Source organism: Amaranthus tricolor, chromosome 9 (genome assembly GCF_026212465.1).
Source record: "Amaranthus tricolor cultivar Red isolate AtriRed21 chromosome 9, ASM2621246v1, whole genome shotgun sequence".
In the NCBI taxonomy this organism is placed as follows: Eukaryota; Viridiplantae; Streptophyta; class Magnoliopsida; order Caryophyllales; family Amaranthaceae; genus Amaranthus; species Amaranthus tricolor.
In genome coordinates, this window is record NC_080055.1 from 1,617,118 (window position 1) to 1,638,516 (window position 21,399).

At 31.8% G+C, this 21,399-nt stretch overlaps 4 protein-coding genes across 6 annotated transcripts in view; 3 read left to right on the forward strand and 1 right to left on the reverse strand.

Moving 5' to 3' along the window:
• The first annotated feature begins 14,352 nt into the window (after positions 1-14,352).
• On the forward strand, positions 14,353-15,277 carry LOC130823176 (uncharacterized). The gene is made up of 3 exons (XM_057687807.1): positions 14,353-14,593; positions 14,683-14,834; positions 14,954-15,277. The coding sequence occupies exons 1-3, from the start codon at positions 14,353-14,355 to the stop codon at positions 15,275-15,277; spliced, it is 717 nt and encodes a 238-aa protein (XP_057543790.1).
• Positions 15,278-15,473: 196 nt separating this feature from the next.
• LOC130824093 (WD40 repeat-containing protein HOS15-like) lies at positions 15,474-17,393 on the reverse strand. Of its 3 annotated transcripts, XM_057688980.1 has the most exons (4): positions 17,261-17,393; positions 16,937-16,998; positions 16,069-16,509; positions 15,474-15,983 (listed from the first exon to the last, which is right to left on the reverse strand). In XM_057688980.1, the coding sequence occupies exons 3-4, from the start codon at positions 16,161-16,163 to the stop codon at positions 15,656-15,658; spliced, it is 423 nt and encodes a 140-aa protein (XP_057544963.1). In that variant the 5' UTR covers positions 16,164-16,509; positions 16,937-16,998; positions 17,261-17,393; the 3' UTR covers positions 15,474-15,655. The 3 variants fall into 3 exon arrangements, 2 of the variants coding, with proteins under 2 accessions (XP_057544963.1, XP_057544964.1); XR_009046675.1 differs by having other exon boundaries at positions 15,474-16,125; XM_057688981.1 differs by having other exon boundaries at positions 16,069-16,998.
• LOC130824092 (cytochrome P450 81Q32-like) lies at positions 17,022-19,577 on the forward strand. Its single transcript, XM_057688979.1, has 2 exons — positions 17,022-18,217; positions 18,745-19,577. The coding sequence occupies exons 1-2, from the start codon at positions 17,321-17,323 to the stop codon at positions 19,363-19,365; spliced, it is 1,518 nt and encodes a 505-aa protein (XP_057544962.1). The 5' UTR covers positions 17,022-17,320; the 3' UTR covers positions 19,366-19,577.
• Positions 19,578-20,478: 901 nt separating this feature from the next.
• The window catches only part of LOC130823177 (uncharacterized), a 950-nt gene continuing 29 nt past the window's right edge, over positions 20,479-21,399 (forward strand). The window contains exons 1-2 of the mRNA XM_057687808.1: positions 20,479-20,755; positions 20,851-21,399. The exon at positions 20,851-21,399 is cut by the window's right edge and continues 29 nt beyond it. Of these exons, the coding sequence (XP_057543791.1) occupies positions 20,479-20,755; positions 20,851-21,399 (826 nt within the window). The remainder of the gene's footprint in view (positions 20,756-20,850) is intronic.

A 21,399-nucleotide genomic window follows, 5' to 3' on the forward strand; every position in this document is an offset into this window, starting at 1 on the left:
AATACATAAATTAACAGAAAAAAAAAGATATTGGACGTCATATTTACTTATCATAACGATATTTTTTTTCAAAAAACAGACATTGCGATTATTCTTAAGGGGTAACTCTTTTGAAAATCCGATCGGAATAATTACTTGTTTTCGAAAGAGTTACTCCGTAAGGATAATCGCGACGTCCATTTTTATAAAAGATATCATTATGATGGGTAAAAATGACGTTAAAAATATTTTTCAATTTACGTGTTGAAAAATAGGCGCATAAGTACTTACTTCGACCGAATTTTTAAAAGAGTTACCCCATAAGCCATAAGGATAATTAGGACGTTTTGTTTTTACGAAAAATCATGGTTATGATAAGTACAAGAGCATGTACAAAGGTAGTGCATGTGGATGAAAAGTGTTTTTTATAACAAAGGTCATGCTTTTAGTGGAAGTGGTAAAACCTTGGTTCATTGAAGAAGGTATGTATATGTTTGATAGGAAAATTGGAGTATGGCCACTTGTTAATACCATTTATGTAAAAGGAAATCCTAAGATATTGTACCAAAACAACGAATTACCAAACAAGTTATAAGGGAAAAGTTCATCAATGAATTAATTTCAGATATTAAAGCTAAATTCCCCTTGGAAAAATATGGTACAATATATATACAATAAGACAATGCTACACGCCTACACCACACATAAGAATACACGACAAATTCTATATTAAAACCGTCTCACCATGAGACAAATAAATATAAGAATGTAAACACTAAATATCCGGTATTTGATTTGAATTAAACTGGATTTTCGAATTCTAAGTATCCAAATTTTTCGAATCGAAATCGAATCATGATTTTCACTATTCAAAAAACTGATTATCTGGATTGATTCGATATTCGATTTTAAACATCCTACTATACACCCACTTGAGGAGATCAAACAAGACATTCTCATCCTTTCACATGGTTATTTTAGTAGATTTGTACCCTCTCATTTTCTTAATTTTACTTGCTCATGAGAAATAGTGCACTTAAAGCACAAGAGGGAGTCCATATAAAGTGTCGAAGACATTCACATAATTGTACTTTAAAAAAAACAAAATCCATTTTCTGAAGGCATTTTTTCCTCCAAATATACCAAATCATATTAAAATAATTCAAATTAAAGTTACTATAACAATAAACAAATATAAATATTCAACTAGAACTTATGGTGTAATGTGAAACATAAGTTCAGACAAGCTCAAGTAACAAATACTTCATAGGTTCATATACGTTAGATAAGAGTCAATAAGGCATATGTTAGGTATATATTAACGTATGCACTTTGCTCATTAGATTTAGTTAACAAAATAAGCAAATTCATTGAAATACCATTTGTAAGTTTTTTGACAATTATAATAAATTTGTAAGTTTTTTTGACAATTATAATAAATTTGTAAGTTTTTTGACAATTATAATAAATTTGTAAGTTTTTTGACAATTATAATAAATTTGTAAGTTTTTTGACAATTATAATAAATTTGTAAGTTTTTTGACAATTATAATAAATTTGTAAGTTTTTTGACAATTATAATAAATTTGTAAGATTTTTTGACAATTATAATAAATTTTTAGTTAGTAATATATCAATAGTTCTTATTTTGTAATGTAAATCTATGCAGCATCAGATGCATTAAGGTATGCCAATATGCCATTACCAGCATCAACTGTTGTTTGTGACTCCAAGCTCAATAGAGCCTTTTTTATTACTCCCTCTGTTTTCATATGTTCTTCTCAAATGGATTGGAATTTAAGAATTTTAGTGTCAAAATTTGACTATGATTTCTCATCGATTTATAAAAAAAACATATTCACGTGGGATCTTAATAAATTCGTCTCAATATATATTTTCTAAATACCAACCTTTTAGAATTTTTAAAGACTCACAATTAAATTATTGACTTTTAAGTTTACGTTGGGATTAGCGAAAAAAGTAAATAAAAAGAAGTCGTGTTTACGATATCATCTTTGTCACAATTCTGATCTTCATCACACTCCATTTAGGATTCCTCCTTCCTAGAATTTCTCCGTTTCTCTTCAACTGTTCGCTTTAATTCATTCATAGCCTATATAAATGAGGGATTTTCCACAATATTTGCAAGACGATTACATGAACGAAAACGAAACAAATATTATCAACATAAAAACAAATTGAGTAATAATAATAATAATAATAATAATAATAATAATAGAAAAAGAAACAAAGAATCAAATAAGCTTATTATATACTTTCTCCGTTTCAAAATATTTGCAATATTTGCTCTTTTATGCAGTCCAATACACTGTTTCAATCTTTAATATCTCTAATTATGTACAATAAAAAATTATAAAAATTTGATATTAATGATCTTTGCAATAAGATGAATCAAATAAAATCTTACCTGACTATAATTTAAATTATAGCTTAAAAATTAATCACAAATTAAAAATGGTGAATAAATAGTATCATATATATCCTAATGTTGCAATAAATATGAAACGCGCTAAGTATATTACTTGCATGTTGCATCAGTCAAATTTGGTTCCAATTCCATTTCCAAGTATTGAAGCCCTTTCATCACCAAATTAAGTAATCAGAGCAAAAATTAAAGGCTGAGTGTTTGAACTCTTGAAAGTGAAAATCAAATGAATCACAACCTTGTATGGTGAAAACCAAAATTTAGGGAAATTGAATTTGTAACTACAAGTTTTTGGTTTTTTCACGTCATTGGACAAACGTTTTTTATAATTCACGTTGTGACCCTAAACTTTTAACTCATTTTTATTAAATTTACGTTATTATTATCCATTATAAGTTCAAAAATGATCTTTTTCATGAGAACAAATTTCTCGATCATCCTTGAGGAGCATTTTGTTAATCAAAATGAGTATTTAATTCAACAAAAACTTAACATTCTGTCTACCACATAGAAAAATTGAAAGTTATTGACCACCATACAGATTAAAAAATATTTTTTGCCATATAAAAAGTCAAAACTAAATGTTATCACATAATTTTCATAAAATCTAAATATCACACACATCCCTATCCTCAGAATATATACTAGAAGAGCGAATCTAGAATGGGTTACTAATGCCACAAAAATTTTAACATTTTGAAAAAATCAACCAATATACTACAATATTTTTTTATGTTATAGGTTAGACCGAAGGGAGTGGAGATGAGAGTCTTAAGTGATATTTAATCTCAAAACACGTGTCAAAAAGACAATACACAAGACCAGATTCTCAAATTACCCCACCTTACATTTTTACATGTAAATTCAATTGGATTAAATATTATATAATTTAACAATAATGAGTATAATTAATATTGTAAACTAATTACACTAAAATATAGAAAAAAGTTGAGTTGAGTCTGTAGATTAAACGAATAAAATATATTTATTATTGATAAGTTGAATTTCACTGCGTCTTAATATCTATTATTAATGGGTAGTTTACAAAGTTATAAAAAATAAGAGCACTAATCCACTAATTTCCTAGTTCCTAAATTTAATGCAAATTTCTTTTGTGTTACTACTATTTTGTTGTTTCGAATTTCAAATTTCAAATTTCCTAGTACCTAATAGGTAGTTTAATTCGTGAGAAGTGATGGAAGTTACAATAACAGCAATGGAATTTTTGAGCTATGAATACACAGATGAGAGAAACACATAAAATGTAAACTAAAAAAAACTGTCTTTATTTATACAGCTTTGTCTCTACCAGAGACGACTCTTAATAGCCCAACCCATTACCAACCATAATTAAAAAAAATAACTGCTTCAAAATTTTAAAACTCATGCGCGCGTGGTATGGAAGGTGAAACGTCCCAATGATAACTTCTTAACTTCCTCTTTCCTATGTTAACTTATCCCTCGAAAATGTAGAAATTAGTTTTTCGTACTATAATGAAAGATTTAATGCTTGAATTCGACTGTGGTTCCTTTTTTTTAAAATTAAGCTTAATCAATGATGGAAAACAGTGATGTTGAAGAAGATAACAATGTCTACTATTTGGGAAAAGTAATTAAAGCAGTCGTGGTTCTTCTGATTTTTTTTTTAAATTAAGCTTCATCAATAATAAAAAACAGTGACGAAGAAGACAACAATGGCTAATTTTTGGAGAAGGGTAATGAAAACAATTATGGTTATAAATTCATATATTTGGGAATATAACCAAATATAATTGGTATTATAACTGTGATTATTTGACATAGATTGATATAGTTTGGAGTATAACATTGTGTAGTAACAAAATATATTTGGGGTTATAACATGATATATGTGGGGTTACAAAATAATATATTTTAGGCTATAATATAATATATTTTAGATTTTTTCATAATATATTTAGGATTATAACAACATATATTTAGGATTATAACATAATATATTTCGTGTTATAACAACATATATTTGGGGTTGACATAATATATTTTGTGTATAACAACATATATTTAGGGTTATACCATAATATATTTGGTGTTTAAACAACATACATTTGGGGTTATGAGATAATATATCGGTATTATTTATTCTAACATTTGGAATTATATATAAATTGGTAATATATGTACAGACAAACAAAATGAAAGCCTGGACAGTATTGATACAGTGTCGAATGCAACAAAATGCAAACTGACTTACCAAAGGTAGATATCTTTGGTTCGCTTGAAAGAATTACAGCTCCAAACATACAAGATCTTGAACAGTTATACCTTTCACATGCACTGGTAATAGAAGATAGCAATGTCATTTGCCTGTGTTATTATAATATCAACTTTGTAGTATTATAATATCAATTGTGTAATTCTATAATACCAACGTTGTAGTATTATAATCGCAATTTTATAGCAATTTTATACCAATTTTATAAAATTATAAATTCAACTACTGTAATTTGACAATAATATCAAAGAAAAATATAAATCATTTATTATATACCGATTATGTAGTATTATAGTACAAATCTGTCCTATTTCAATAACAACAGTCAAATATATCAACTTAATAATTTAATACTTAATAAGTATTGAACTACAAACAGTAAAGGGTGTTGAAATATAAACTAAAACTTGTGTATATGTTCTTGTCAAAACTATAATATAAATCAAAGGTTTCATCTTAAACAACCCTTCAAATCTAATATCCCTAACTTCGGTGAAACTTGATGAAGATAAGTTTTGTAAGGAAAAGATTTCAATATAAAGCTTCGGTGAAACTTAATTTCAAAAATAAGCGCCCGCAGCCTAGAAGTTAGGTTAGGAGTATATTTGCAGTTAATAACAATGAACAAATAATTTGGTTAAAAAAAATCACTTACAAAGATGTGGTAAAAAAAGTCAAACATTTTTATTCCCACTTAGTAAGTAGGAACAGAGATGTTTGAATTTTCAAGTGGAAACAAAGATATTTGACTGTTTTTTGAACATATCTTTTGTAACACCCCGATATTTTCCCGATATTTTCTTCCCGATATATTTAATAATTCACTAGTAATATTATTTATATATATATATTTTATTTATTATTGGGCTTGGTCATGAGATTTGCAATCCTTTTTGACAATTAGAATTATTTGGGCCCAAACTTTTCCTTAACCCATCTTTTCTTTTCAAAAAAAAAAAAAGAAAATAGGAGGGACTCTTGGTGGAGCTTGTAACTCCCTTAGGGTAATGAAGGATCAAGGCATTAATCCCATATAATTAACCCTTCTTAATTCCTTAATCATTTTCATTTTAACATCCTTTCAAAATTTCTCCTAATTCACATTCCTAACTCCATTACACTTCATCATTTGGTGTTTTCCTTTACAATTGTAAGTGTAATTCTTAATCTATGTTGAATCTTAAGTTTTAATTTAAAATTCTATGATTATTATATGTTTTATTATATAATTCATATTTAATTTATGAATTTAAAATTTCATGTATGATTTTGAGATGTATTTTTCTATCTAAATTGATGAAGAATGTTTCTTTTTAGGGATTTAAATATGTTTATATGTGTGTGAAGGATTTGTTTGATGGATGATTGTAAAGTATATATATATATATATAAAATGGATGCTCATAGAAAAATGTAAGTGGTGTTAGATATTTATTTTATTGATTAATAGGAGGAATTTATAATGTTGCTAGAGAAATATATATAAATATATATATGTGAAGTGTGTGTGTGTACATTGTGTAAAAAGAATTATTTTTGAGGAATAAAAATTAATTTCATAGATGGTCATGAAAATTATGTAAATATTGTCGTTTAGATTTAATAGGAAATAAAGCATTGAAATTTATATTTTTGTGATAAAAAAAAATGAAATGACAAAATCCCGTAGGTTTGGAAAATGGTGAAAATAAAGTGTTTTTGGAACATTTTTGGCTTTGAAATTAGGTTAAAAATACTTATACTATGTTATAAATTATGAAAATTTGTACCCGGGGGTTTTGATGCCTTCCAGACGCAACGGTGAAGTCGGATTTTCAGTTTGACAGTTTTAAGTTGTGTTTCTGGATAGATTATGTATGTTGTCCTGTTTTGTGTGTTTACCATGTTATAGTATGTGATGGATGTTCATGATGTGTGTGGTGTTCTAGGTGTGGGTGTAATTGTATATGTGTGTTATGGATGATTTGAGGAAAATGTGTATGTGTGCTTATTTCCCGAATACGATTGAACCTTGTAGGAAGTCGATTCGTGACCGGGAATTGATTAAGATGCTTATGAGTTGGTTATCTTGCTTAAGGTATGTACACGCAGCGAAGTTCGCATTTAGACCGATGTATCATATAATAATGGTATACAAAAGTAAAGTAGGGATATATAGTATGAATAATGTTATCTTTTCGAATAAATAATTTTGATATATTGTTTTGATAAGCAGAGGTAGTATGACCTCACTAACCTTAAAGTGGACGTAGTATGACGTCAATTGGTGGAAATGAATTACTCGCGGTATATGGTGGCATTATGAGCCACCGCGGGGGTATGCATACTTAACCATAGGCACCGAAGTAAGGCGAGTGTCTATGGTAGAGACTTGCTTAGGGGTTAGCTCCCCCTAATGTATTGTCTCACTTATGGAGATTGGAGTGTACCGGCAGTATGGCTGGATAGTACAGCAGTATGGCTGACTAATCTTTATATGAAAATAATTATTCTTTATTAGCATGATTGAAGCGTACGGTTCTGTGAATTGTCATCTATTAAATTAAAACTTTCTCTTGTGTTATTATTTATTTGGTATGCGACGATTGCTGACGTGTACTTTTGGTCTTAACGACCCTGCGATCATGTTGTTTCCTATCTGGGCAATGACTAGCAGTAAGTTAAGTTGCAGGTCTGGGGAGTGAGGATTGTCACTTGGAGAAATAAACCGTTAGGATACAGAAGTCTTGATAAGAACTTCTAATAAAGTTTAAAGAATATTTGGTTTTATGAGGCGATTTTGTTCTCAAGTTGTAATAAGTTGATTTAATTTTTCGTTCTTATCCGCTGCTAAGAATTTCTTATATCTAGTAGTTCATAATAACACTAATAAAACTCGATCCGCAAGCTTCCCTTAATTTCAAATTCGTTTTTAACTGCCTTCTAACATCCTGGTTTGACTCGGACGATATACACTTGTTTTTAAAAGGTCATCTTCTCTTTTCGTACGATCCGAGTTATTCCGAGATGTTACATCTTTGTTCACAGTTCCCAATTGCGAACTTATGTGTTTAATTATTTGTTCTGAAATCATTTTAATTCATTTTCTCCAAGGTCAAACAACGTCCAACTTTTGTTGGCACAAAGTCCAACTTTTGTTCGCAGTTACTAACTACGAACAAAGATTTGACCTTGTTTGACCATAGCTTCCTTTGTTCTCTATTAGTAACAGTGAATAAAAGACTTGAATTTTTTTACCATAGAGTTTTGTTAGCGGTTACGAACTGTAAACAAAGCCAAACCTCAGCTCTATGATAGGAGACACTTATTTTTGGAAATAATTTTTTCCCAAGCTTATTAATTTCTTTTTTTTATTTATTAAAAAGCTTATTTATTTTAATTTTTCACTAATTGATGGTAATGAGAATGATTTTTAGTGTAAATTTTCATGATATGTATCACGTCATTACCATTCTAATGAAAGTTTGATCATAAAAAAGTTTTTTCGTTCACGATTTTTCATTACCACCTAATATCACATGTTTAATTGGTAATGCCTTTGAATGAATTTTGTGAAGAAAATGAGTTTGTTATAGAAGATTAAGTATTGTCATTAAAATTAATAAGAGATATCCTTACTATATTACGCTAACATTTCATTATCATTTCCACCATTAATCGCATTTACCAAAAAGGCCGTTAATTCAAAAGGATACAACGTATGAATGTCATTTTTGCACTTTGCAGATATGGAGGGAGAAGATGCAAACTAATTATCTAAGAATTTGGCTATTCCTCTTGAATTCAATCCTTTACCACAGGTTTGATCTTGAAGTTTCTTTCTTTCATCAATTTCATTAAAATCCAAACGTGAGTTTCTTTTATTCTCTGTTATTTTAGAACATTAATTATTTGAGAATTTGGATTGAAAGATGCAAGCTTTAGGCATAAAAAGTTTATTTAGATTGACCCAAAAAAGTTTTTCCAAATTGAAAATTTTAACATCAATTGCCCGCTGTTGGTGACACTGATCGATTTATAATTGATTTTTTATTTTAATATTTTAAAATGATCTATTGTTACCAGTAGTGATGGCCACGGGGCGGGTTACCCGAAACCGAACCGGTCTCGAATCGCTTGGAACCGGAACCGTTTGCGACAGGTTCCAAACCGCCCCGAACCGTGAAACCGCCGGAAAAAAACTGCATGAACCGGACCTAAGAACCGCGGGTTGAAACCGGAACCGGTCCAACGGTTCCATGGAACCGGAACCGGGACCGGTTCGGGTGAACCGGCCCACCGGTTCCATGGAACCGTGAAAGTAGCCGTTGGGATTTTTCTATAAATACCCACCACTTTCAATCATTTTCATTCACAACTCATCTCTTCTCCTACTCTTTCTACTTACTCTCTCTACTTAATTACTTAATTACGCAATTATTCTCTTAATTACATAATTAGTCTTTTAATTATTTCTTAATTTAGTTAATTACATAATTAGTCTATTAATTATTTATTTATTTCTTAATTCTATTATTATTTCAATATTATCAATCATGTCTTCTTTTTTGAAAAAAGTCTCAAAAAAAGTTACTAAAGTGGCAAAATCATTCGGAGGTTCTAGCTCCTCCAAAAGAAATGCCACTTCTACTCCGTCGGTATCAACAACACCTTCGATTAGTAATTATAATTATGAATCAAATTATCCAGAAGGGTACGACCCAGAATTACATAATTATGCAGAAGAAGTGGAAAGAGAAATACAGATTGATGAAGGAGAAGAACAAGAAGAGGAACCAACGACCCCTATTGGGATACATGTATCTCGACAGTCATCAACAAGATCACATGAAGAACAACAACAAGAACAACAACAAAGACAAGCTCGTGGTAAACGAGTCAATTTCCAAACTATCGGTTAGTTTTATAATTTTATTCTTCAAATTAATTAAATTTTAAATTATTTATTTATTTAATTATAGTTTTATAATTTTAAATTATTTATTTAGATGAAGATGAACCAGTAAGACAACCTTTTCCGGCAATGCCACCTCCTGGTGGTAGAACTGTTTCACATGTGTGGTCGTATTTTACAAAAGAACCAACCGGCAATCCAGATGTTTTCTTATGCACTTGTCAAATTTGTGAAAGTCAAGGAGTAAAGCCCTTAGTTGCATACAGTTTCGCCAGAGGTAAATACTTTTTAAGTTTTTTATACATACATATGATACATTATATATTCATATTTTATATAAATTTATTTATTGTGTTTTGTGAATACGTGTTAGGTGGTGGTACGGGATCTTTTAACAAACATTTGGCAAAGAAGCATGGAATCACAAAAGAAACTCATGCAGCAAGCGGCAGCGGGACCACAAGTGGAAGCCGACTATGGGACATTCCCAGCACAGGTATGCCTTTTAAATATAATCGTAATGATATGATTGATGAATTTTCTAAGTATGTAATTTGTGATGAATTGCCATTTAACCATGGTGAAAGTAGGGCACACGAGCGTTTCACTAGAAAAACTTTGCAACCACAATATAGACCAATGCCTAGGAGCACGCTTAAACGACGCACAATTAAATTATATGAAACAATGCGCTATGAATTAGTAGAAATGTTTAAATCTTTTAATGGTAGGGTTAGCATAAAACTGACATTTGGTCTACTCCCCCACATTTAGAATCTTATATGTGTGTAACAGCACATTGAATAGATCAAAATTGGATTATTCAAAAAAGAATAATTGCTTTTGAGACAATGCTAGAAAAACATATGGGTGAAAACATAAAATATAGATTAGTAGAGATATGTAGAGAATGGAACTTATTAGATAAGATATTTTGTTGTTCTACTGATAATGCAACCGCTAACATTAAATGTATAGAACTTTTGTATAACGAACCTGCATTTAGTTTTATCCTTGGGGGTAGCTTATTACACATACGTTGTTGTGCTCATATAATTAACTTATCTTGCCAAGCAGGTATAAAACAATTAAGCGATTTATTAGATCCAATTAGAGATATAGTGAAGTGGCTTAGGATTGGAAAGATAAAGAGACGATATAAACAATTATGTGACCAATATCAACTAAAAAAAGTGTATTGGTCATTAGATACTCCTACACGTTGGGGCTCAACCAACGATTTATTAAGAAAGGCGATTGCTTATCGTCCAGTTATAACACAACTGTATAGTGAGTGTACAGATAGCTATATAGCTGATGACACATGGGAATTAGCTATAGGTGTACATAAAATATTAGAAGCGTATGACCACGCAGCTAAGATTTTTTCATATATTTATGAACCGAACGTTCACTTAGTAATAAATGAGTGTATTACTATTTTTTATCATCTCCTTAAACATACGCATGATGATACTAACCCATATTTGAAGCCGATTCTTGCAGATATGATGGATAAATGGAAGACATATTTTACCGATTTTTCTTATATTTATGGAATTTTAACCATTTTAGACCCATGTTTTAAAACTGAAGTCCTTACTAAAGTAATTGGATTTTACTACCAATCGTTAGATCGCCCGCCTACTGATGTACATAATTATGTTGGAACATGTAAAAAATATTTAGCAGAACTCTATGATTATTATGCTAGTGTATATAACCCAAAATGCGATACGTCTAGGCGTGCTAGCGTTTCGGCACGTCCCTCTTATTATAATTCGGTAATAGCTAATATAATGAGTCAAGATGATAGTTTTGTAGGATCATCTTCTTCTTCACCCTCCACCTCATATTTAGAATTAGATAGTTATCTTAAACACCACTTTGAAATTGACCAAGGTAGCTATAATATTTTAGAGTGGTGGAAAGAAAAATCTGTAAAATTTCCCATTTTATCAAGAATTGCAGATATCCTTGCAATTCCTGCGTCAACAATTGCGTCGGAGTCTGCTTTTAGTGCAGGTAGAAGAGTTTTAGACGAAAAGAGATCTCGTCTTGCTCCACATAGTATTCAAATATGTGTTTGCAAGAAAGATTGGGATCAAGTGGAGATTCAAACACAAGGACTAAGAAATGATGATGATCAAGACGATGATGATAATCCATGGATGATGATGGATACATCTGCATCATCGTCAGGAGGAGAGTCAGCGGAAGCATCTAACCAACCAGATGATGATGACGATGACGAATAGGATCAATCGGACAACGATAAATCAACATTCAACAACTATAAATAAAAGGTATGACAAAGAACTACGTGGGCTTTGATTCCTTCGGGATACGTAGGCAGCTTAGTATTCCTTTGGGTACTAGGTTCAAGTCCATTTTCTCCCTCTTTTTTTATTAATCATCTTTATCGACATTATCATTGATTCGTTTCTTATTAATTTATTTTTTTCATTCTTTTTAGTAAATATTTTAATAACGATGACAACTTGACAAGCAATGAATTTCGCTAATAATCAAGTAATCATCAAAGGTACGTCCGCAATATTATAGTATTTTTTTATTATATAAATATTTAAAGAAAAAATAAAAATGGAACCGATGGTCCGACCCCCTGTCCCGTGAGTTGGAACCGCCTCATGAACTGCCAAGGAACCGTTTGGAACCGCCCGGAACCGGAACCGGTCGCGACAGGTTCCAAATGGAACCGGAACCTGATAGAACCGGAACGGAACCGGCCCAACCCGGACCGTGGCCATGCCTAGTTACCAGTAACAAATAATTATTGAGCTAAATTTAAATGGTCTTCTGTTAGTAATAACAGACAATTTTTGACCACATGTCCGAAGACATAGACACTTATTCTGGGAAATAATTATTTCCCAATGTTATTTTAAAATTTTTTTTATTAAAAAATGTTTAGTTTTTTCATACTTTCTACTATTACAGCTGAAGTAAATGGATATTAATATAATGATTTGGCGAATGATACTATTATTGATTTAGCTACTCTTACGAGAAACTGTCTTTCGTTGAGACGGTCTTAAATAAAGAGTTTATGTTCTCGTAATATGTTTGATGAGCTATTTAATTCATGTATGTTCATGTCTAAGGCGCATCCCTCGATGAGCCCATCTCATATGATAGTTTGTGTTATTCATAATTTTAACACAAAACGTTGTACGAGTCGATCTCACCGGGAGACACGTTGCCCTCATACATGTTTTGAATAGGCCATTTAATAATTATCACGAGAACATAAGCTCCTTATTTCAAGTCGTCTCACCAAGATATAATCTCTCACAAACGACTTCAAACAAGAGCAACTCTTATTTTTTTTTTGATAGGAGAGTAGCTCTTAATTTAAATGATAAATTACCTAGAAAAATTCAACTTTTAACAGATTTTCCTATAATAATCCCAACTTTTGATTGAACATGAATAATCCCAACTATAAAGAATGTTTGCTAAGAATGCACCAAATTACATAAGCTCTTACCCATACAACAAGCCATTTTGTATAAAAAAAATAAATACCACATTATATTACAAGAATATTTAAAAAATTTTAAAATTTTTTAAAAAAATTCAAGTAACTTTTTTTATTTAACTTTTAATTTATAATATTTTTGATTGTTGATTTTTTTTGGTGATAACCAGCAAAAATCGGTCACCATTTGTGCAACAATGCTCTTAGATAAGTGACCCTAAATTGAGATTATTGATAGTTAATCAAAAGTCGAGACCGTTGTAGAATAGTCAATAAACGGTTAAATTATTTTAGGTGATTTTTCCCAATTTAAATATGTTATTATGTTTGAAAAATGTACTTATTAAATATTAAAAATAAGCAATGTAAGCTTAATTACACATTTGTGTTCAATTTATACTAAAGGCAAACACTATCGACCTCAAAGTCCTCGTTAACAATAATGATAATATATTTGAATAAGTAAATTAGGAACGTCTCAAAAAAATTAAATTAGGAAATAAATTAAAATTTTAAAATTATACATTATATATTGTATGATTTTGTGATAAATTTTAAATTTTATACTACACTAGGTAATATTATTAATGTTATATTAAGTAATATGATTAATACTCTATCATAAACAATTAGAACAAGCTAAAGTTCATTTGAATGCATTTGTGGATATTGCTAGATTTCTTTGGATTTCTAATTTATCTTTTTAAGGCCATGATAAAAGTGAAACATCCACAAGGAAAAGTAACTTTTTTACTTTCTTGGAGTTTTTTGATGAAAACAATGATAATATGGGTAGTATTGGTTTAAAAAAAATGCTCCTCGTAATAATCAAATTAAATGATTATCTCTTGTAATTTAAATTATAAAGAGACCATTAATGTCATTCTTGAAGAACTTAGGGATGATCATTTTGCTATCTTAGCCGACGAATCTCGTGATGTCTCTGGTAAGCAACAAATGGGTCTTGTTCATGTTACTAGCACTACTGCAGAATCACTTCAAGAAAAAATTTGTTCAGTGCTTACTCAAATGTCTTTGAGTCCATCTCATATAAGAGGGCAAGGTTATGATGGAGCAAGTAAAATGCGAGGTCATATTGGTGGGCTTAGGAGTTTAGTTATGGAGGATTGTTCTTCGACACATTATGTACATTGTTAAAGCTCATCAACTACAATTAATTCTTGTTAGGTTGCACACAAAACATGTTGATGTTGAGCGTTTTGTTGATCTTGTTAATCTTGCTTTGAATACTATTGGTAATTTTTATAAGCGTAGAGATGAGTTTTCGACAAAAACAACCCGAGATAGTTGGAAAAACATTATTTGAAGGTAAGATTTTGACTGGAAAGGGTTTAAATCAAGAAGTTGGTCTTCAAAGGCCTGAAAATACTCATTGGAGTTCTCATTTTAGAATATTTTGCAATTTCATTACTATGTTTTCTCCGATTGTTAGTGTGCTTGATACTCTTGTTCTTGCCAAGGATGATGATGTAGCTAAAACTCAAGCTATTTTACATGGCATGCAAGCTTTTAGTTTTGCTTTCATGTTACATTAAATGAAATTAGTGTTGGGGATCACTAATGCACTAAGTCTATCTTTGCAAAAGCGGGATCAAGATTTGTAAATGCTATGTTATTACTTCGCACAACTAAGACAAAAATACAGAAGACTAGAGATGAAGGTTGGGATTCTTTGGAGAGTGACGTAAAGTCTTTTTGTGTAAAACATGACATTGATATTTCTAGCATGGATGAGTTGGTTTCTTTATGTTCTTGAAGAAGGTCAAAACGTAGACTTTCAGATGTTACAGTTGGACTTTATAATTATTATAGTGTTTTCAACAACATTCTTGATATGCAAATGCAAGAACTTGATAGTCGTTTTCCAGAGACAAGTTCAGAGTCATTGGAATTGTTTGTTTGAATCCTACTAGTTCATCTTCCAACTATAATAAAGAAAAGATACTCAAAATGACTACACTTTATTCCGATGATTATGATGATCTGGACTTTGTTATGAATTTCTCTATTGATGAGCAGTTTTCAAACTTGTCTTCTCTTAGCGAACTCTCCAATACATTAGTTAGTTCTAAGTTACATCAGACATACCCAACATTTTATAAGCTTTTGAAGTTTGGTTTAATGTTGCTAGTATTTACAACAACAGTTGAAAGAGTCTTCTCAGTAATGAAGATAAATTAAGACAGAGCTACGCAATCGGATATCTAATGACTTTTTGAATGACACAATTGTAACTTATTTTTCATGTGATTTGTTTAAAGTTTTTCAAATAATATCATTATGCACCGCGCTTAAAATATGAAAACTCGGCATGGACAATCCCTTAATTTATCAAATGTTGTTGAACATAAAGTTTATTACTGACATCAATTGAGTTCATTTCTGGATCTGCCCAGACTATACCGATAGGAGTTAAAATTACTTAGTATTATAATTTTGAGAGCTTTCTCTTAAATTGTTTTTCACGCATTCTATAATCATCCATGTTCAAGGTAGGTACTTCTTCAAGAATGGAAAATAGAAGTATAGAATAGGGAGGAAGTGAAGTCCAACCAAATGTTATATGTACAATTCCAATTGAATGAGTGTTAACATATTTGTACTTTGTACTCTAATTAGCAATTTAATCCTTCCATTTGAGCTGAGACAAATCGTACAATTTCTGTATATACTGAAATCCAGAACACACACAACTTTGGAGGCAAAACAGGCAGAAACCTTACTCCCTTCCTTATTCCAAGCAATGTCATAAATGGCCCCATAATTTCCAAAGTATTTGGTCATAACTTTACCGTCCCTAACAGACCACAGATACAAAGATCCATCCACAGTACCGCTTGCTAGAAATTCACCATTTGGACTGAATGCAATTGCATACACAGCTTCTCTGTAGAAGGTGTGCGATCAGCCTTAGTACTTCTATTTTTCAGGGAAAAAGGAGTAAAAATAAACTATGCATCAAGTAATATTACATCAGTAGGAGCCCAAGCTCTACTTCCCAGATTTTCACAGTGGAGTCAAAAGATGCACTGCAAACATGAATTACATCAGTGCACAGTAAACTCATCTGTAATATTACTGGTGACAACTCGAAATTATTCCGGCAAAAATTCAAAGTTCCCCAAAAGCATGACTTAAGGCCTTTGCATTGGGGATCTCATCTTAATCTTACAGGACCATTTTGGGGTTCATGCAAAGCCGCAACCCATAATTCAAGTACCCAAAGAATTAAGAATCTGATCATAAGATATATATATGCTTATGATTCATCAGTAAATTGCTCTCAATATCATCCGATCCTTAGTGCATTGCATAGGTGGTCACTTTCAGGTGTGGTCTCAAATAAAGCACTTGTACCAAGTAGAATTATGATTTAAATTACGGATGACATACAGCCATAACTGCAATGAATTCTGCAGATTAGATAAAACAACCTTCAGGAACATGACTTCACCAACCTCAGTAATTGAGTACAGCTATATAGAGGTGTTCAAAATAGACCTAATGACCCGATATTTACCCGACTTTGAAATCGAACCCTACTCAACCCGACTTTAAAATGAATTTAAAATGATATAAAAATCAATGTGGACACAAGAACCGATTCTGAACCGACCCGAAAAACCTGACCCGATGGCCGAACGAACACCTTTACAGCTATGTTTACATCAGCCATTCAGAGCATAATAATAGCACAATATTACTAGGAGACAGGAGGGCAATACATCAAAATAGCTTTTTGAAATGTCCCCTTGCTAATGCATTTTCTATGACAAAGAGTGAATTCATTAACCATTCATAAGTGAGTATTTTTTCCCAAGATGTGGTTTAAAATGTTACCTTGCCAGAAGGCTTTGCTGAACGATGTTGTTGACTGGTCCCTACCTAATAATGAGTATTTCCTACAAAACCACCAATACAATTAAATTCTCCATATATATATATATATATACCCTTATGAGTAACAGGGGTGGCGATATTTAAGAATTAAAAAAAAAATAACGTCAAAAACACCTACAATTGAATAATCGAAAAACATAACGTGTCTAAAACTCTAACCTCACATTTTTTTTTATTGCATTCTGCCTGCTTAAGTTTTCAATCATTAAACTGGAAAACATAAAATAATGGCCAATGGAAAATGGAAAAGCTTTTGGTACGTACTGCGTTGAAAAGTTCTTCAATTCCTTCCCAAATCACTAATCAGAACAACAGATAGCAAAAATGGAGGTCAAATGGCTAAACCCATCTCTTATATTGCTATTATTACCTTTATTCATCATCAAATTCATAATTCAAACACACAAAAAATCACCTAAACTTCCTCCAACTCCAATTAGCCTTCCATTTATAGGCCATCTTCACCTTCTAAAAATACCACTTCACAGAACCCTCCAGAAACTTTCACAAAAACATGGTCCCTTAATATCTCTTAAATTTGGATCTCGTTCTGTAATCATAGTCTCATCTGCATCACTCGCAGAAGAATGTTTCACAAAAAACGATATGATTTTTGCTAATCGCCCACTTTTTCTTATGGGTAAATACCTTGGCTATAACGGCAATACAATGGTTACTGCTCCATATGGTCAACATTTCCGGAACTTGCGTAAGATCAGTTTACTCCAACTTTTATCAACTAATCGTCTTAATATGACAGTTAGTATCCGACGAGATGAAATGATTGCAATGATTGGGAAACTGAATGAGGGTTTGAATTTAGGGTTTGGTAAAGTGGAGCTGAAATGGGGTTTTCGGGTATTGGTTTTTAATGTGTTATTGAGAATGCTTGCTGGGAAAAGATATTATGGTGAAGATGTGGTGGATTTAGAGGAAGCAAAGAGGTTTACTGATGTAATTAGACAAGTTCTTGAGCTTGCAGGTGCTTCTAATCCTTTGGATTTTGTACCTGTGTTGAGATGGATTGATTATGGTGGGTATATAAAGAGGATTAAAGGACTTGCTACGGAAACTGATGGATTCTTGCAAGCTCTTGTGGATGAACATAGAAGTGGGGCAGTTGGGTCAGATGGTGAAGAAACTTTGATTAGTCGTTTGATTTTGTTGCAGGAATCAGATCCTGAGTACTATACTGATGAGACTATTAAAGGGCTTATATTAGTCAGTTTTTTGTTCTTGGTTTTGTTGTTTTTGTCTTTTTACCTTGTTTGGATTTTGCAATTGCTATTTTATGGATTTTTTGGTTCATGTAAACGATTGTCATTGTTGTGCAGAGTCAGGACGACTCATGTCCCTTACGGTTTGTTTGGTTGTCGGTTGGTAATAAATAGTGGGAATGATAGTGGAAATATAAATTTAGAACGAAGTACAAAGTACCAACAACCAAATGTAACATAATTCTCCGGTTAATTCATGATTTGCTCAAAATGACCCTAAAATAGGCAAAAATCGACCATAATTTTGTTAAAGTATGAGAATAATAGTAGTTGTCTTTGCAATGTCATTGAACATGTATCACAAGGAAGAAGGATGAAACTTGGATCTTTCTTTTCTATAGAAGTGCTAGTGAGAGTAATGAAAAATCTTTTCTGTTTGAATCGTTAGAAAGTATGTTGTTATGCCTACTTGATATGTATTGTGTTTGATATGTAATTCATCTTTAAAGATTTCTGCCATGCATTGTGCAGGTGTTGCTAGTTGCTGGGACTGACACTACTTCGACAACCATGGAATGGGCGATGTCACTACTACTAAACAATCCTAACGTTTTAGACAAGGTGAAATCCGAAATAGACAATGAAATCGGACAGCATCGTCTGTTGGAAGAGGCGAATCTTCCTAAATTACGATACCTTCAAGACGTCATTTTAGAGACACTAAGGCTCTTCCCTGCAGTTCCACTTCTGCTACCTCATTTGTCATCTCAGGAATGTCAAATAAGTGGTTATCATATACCGCAAGACACCATGTTGCTGGTCAATGTATGGGCTATTCATCGAGACCCAACTTTGTGGGATGAGCCTGAGGTGTTTAAGCCTGAGCGTTTTCAGACTACTGAGGTTGATCAATGTAAGTTGTTGCCTTACGGTGCAGGTAGGAGAAGTTGTCCTGGGGCGACATTGGCCAATAGAATGGTGGCTTTGGCTTTGGGATCGTTGATTCAGTGCTTTGATTGGAAAAGAGTCGGGGATAAGGAAATAGATATGACTGAAGGCCAAGGGCTTAACATGCCGAAAGCACAGTCTCTTGAGGCTCTGTGTAAAGCACGGCCTATCATGCGCAAAATTCTTACATCTCCACAAAGATGATGGATCTGTTCGGCAAATGGTGGTTGGTTGTAATAGTCGATTTGTTTTGATTACTAAAAATTTTGGCTGGTTTGCTTACTATTAAGCAAGCTGTTTAAGCCAATTATGAAAATATTTGATAAAAATTAATTGTTAGTTGTAAATTGTGTATTAGAAAAAAAGTATATTAAATATTCAAAATCTAATGAAAAATATACTCCCTCCGAACCAAATAATTAGTCCCATTTTCTTGGGCACGGATATTTAAGAGTTGTGTGGGGTCCATTAAAAAGGTGGTAGTTGGGTATTTTTAAGTAATTGGATTAATTGTTAATGATTCCCTTCTTTTGCTTAATAAAGTAGATAGAATGAATTTTGGAGGGAAAATTGGGTTTCACATTGTTTGAGACTTAATTGAAATTAATACATTTCCGAAATTTTTATAATTAAACAACCATTAAACTACTTAATTTAAATTACAGAAAATTACATGAAATAAATTACAAAAACCGTCAAAATCATAAAATAAACTAAGTCTTCAATTCTTCCTTGATTTCTTCAACGTTTTTTGAATGGCAATTGAAAACGAGCAACCCTCTCGCCACATGCGCATGCGGATATTAAATCTTTCGTTGACTTCAGATTTATAAAAAAACAAACATGGTATGCATTTAGTGTTCAAAATTAATTAAATAACTACAAAAAATCTAAATGTTTTGATTTTGAAAAGAAGCCATCAATGACACTAGAAGAAAAATAAACTGATCAACAGAAGCCATCCATGAAACTGGAAGATTGTAACACCGATGAAAAGAAGCCAACAATGAAACTGGAAGATAAATACAGTAATGAAAAGAAGCCATCAATCCAATGAGTTGACAATTAGTAACACAGTAAAGGGAAAACAAAAAATTAAGTGGAATGGCACCAAACTTAAAAAAAATTACGCCCATACAACAACAAAAACCACCAAGCATCAGTAAATGTATATAAGACAGCATTAATTGAAGATATCAGCAGCTTCAATTAATTTCCACCATCTTCAATTAAGTATATACAATGGGTAAAAAAAAGATGTAGATAATTTTACTAAGACTCAAATAATGCATGAGTTTTTAAAGTCATTAAAAAGTAATGGGAAGCCACAACACGGGTTCATCAATGAAATTGCGAAGAAGTACGATTTGCATAGGAGGACAATCGGAAGGATATGGAGACAGATTCGGGATCAAAAAAAATGAAGTTCCAATTAATGTCAACAATAAGAAGACAGGGACCAAAGGAAGGGCATCAATCCCCTTTGATGAAAACAAATTCAAATCAATTGAAAAAGTGAAGAAGACAACTTTAAGATCACTGTCAAGGGCCATGGGAGTTAGCCACACCACAGTATGCAGATGGAAAAAAAAAGGTACTTTCGAAAGCACACCAACGCAATCAAACCGTTACTTACAGACAAAAATAAACTCGACAGGTTAATTTTTTGTCTTAGTAGTTGCATTTTAGATGAGCAAACAAGCAACTTCACATTTAATGAAATGTCAAATGCAGTCCACATTGATGAAAAATTGTTTTATATTACAAGGACACAACAAACATTTTATCTAACTCAAGATGAAATAGAGCCACATAGAGAAATCCAATCTAAAAGATTTATCCCCAAGATCATGTTTATGTGTGCCGTTGCAAGACCAATCTTTTCTAGTGAAGGTGAGATGATTTTTGATGGAAAGATAGGCATTTTTCCTTTCACACATGAAGTGGCAGCACAAAGGAGTTCAAAATACAGTAAGAGAGGAGAGCCAGAGACCAAACCAATACAATCAATCACTAAAGATCACACAAGAGACATGATTGTGCACAAGATACTACCAGCAATTAGAATTAAATGGCCACCACATTTAAGCAAAACAATTTTCATTCAACAGGACAATGCTAAACCACACATTTTAGATGATGATGAGGTGTTTAGAGAGGTGGCAACACTTGATGGATTTAACTTCCACTTAGTGCAACAACCTCCTAACTCACCGGATATGAATGTGCTTGACTTAG

Bases quoted from the DNA above. Each gene is read 5' to 3' on its own strand.
- LOC130823176 (XM_057687807.1), top strand. From the start codon at position 14,353: ATGAGTTTTCGACAAAAACAACCCGAGATAGTTGGAAAAACATTATTT. The intron at 14,594-14,682 runs GCATGCAAGCTT...TCTTTGCAAAAG, and splicing joins AACTCAAGCTATTTTACATG to CGGGATCAAGATTTGTAAAT. The intron at 14,835-14,953 runs GTTTCTTTATGT...AGAACTTGATAG, and splicing joins TTTCTAGCATGGATGAGTTG to TCGTTTTCCAGAGACAAGTT.
- LOC130824093 (XM_057688980.1), bottom strand. From the start codon at position 16,163: ATGAGTTTACTGTGCACTGATGTAATTCATGTTTGCAGTGCATCTTTT. The intron at 15,984-16,068 runs GTAATATTACTT...CACCTTCTACAG, and splicing joins GAGCTTGGGCTCCTACTGAT to AGAAGCTGTGTATGCAATTG.
- LOC130824092 (XM_057688979.1), top strand. From the start codon at position 17,321: ATGGAGGTCAAATGGCTAAACCCATCTCTTATATTGCTATTATTACCT. The intron at 18,218-18,744 runs GTCAGTTTTTTG...TGCATTGTGCAG, and splicing joins CTATTAAAGGGCTTATATTA to GTGTTGCTAGTTGCTGGGAC.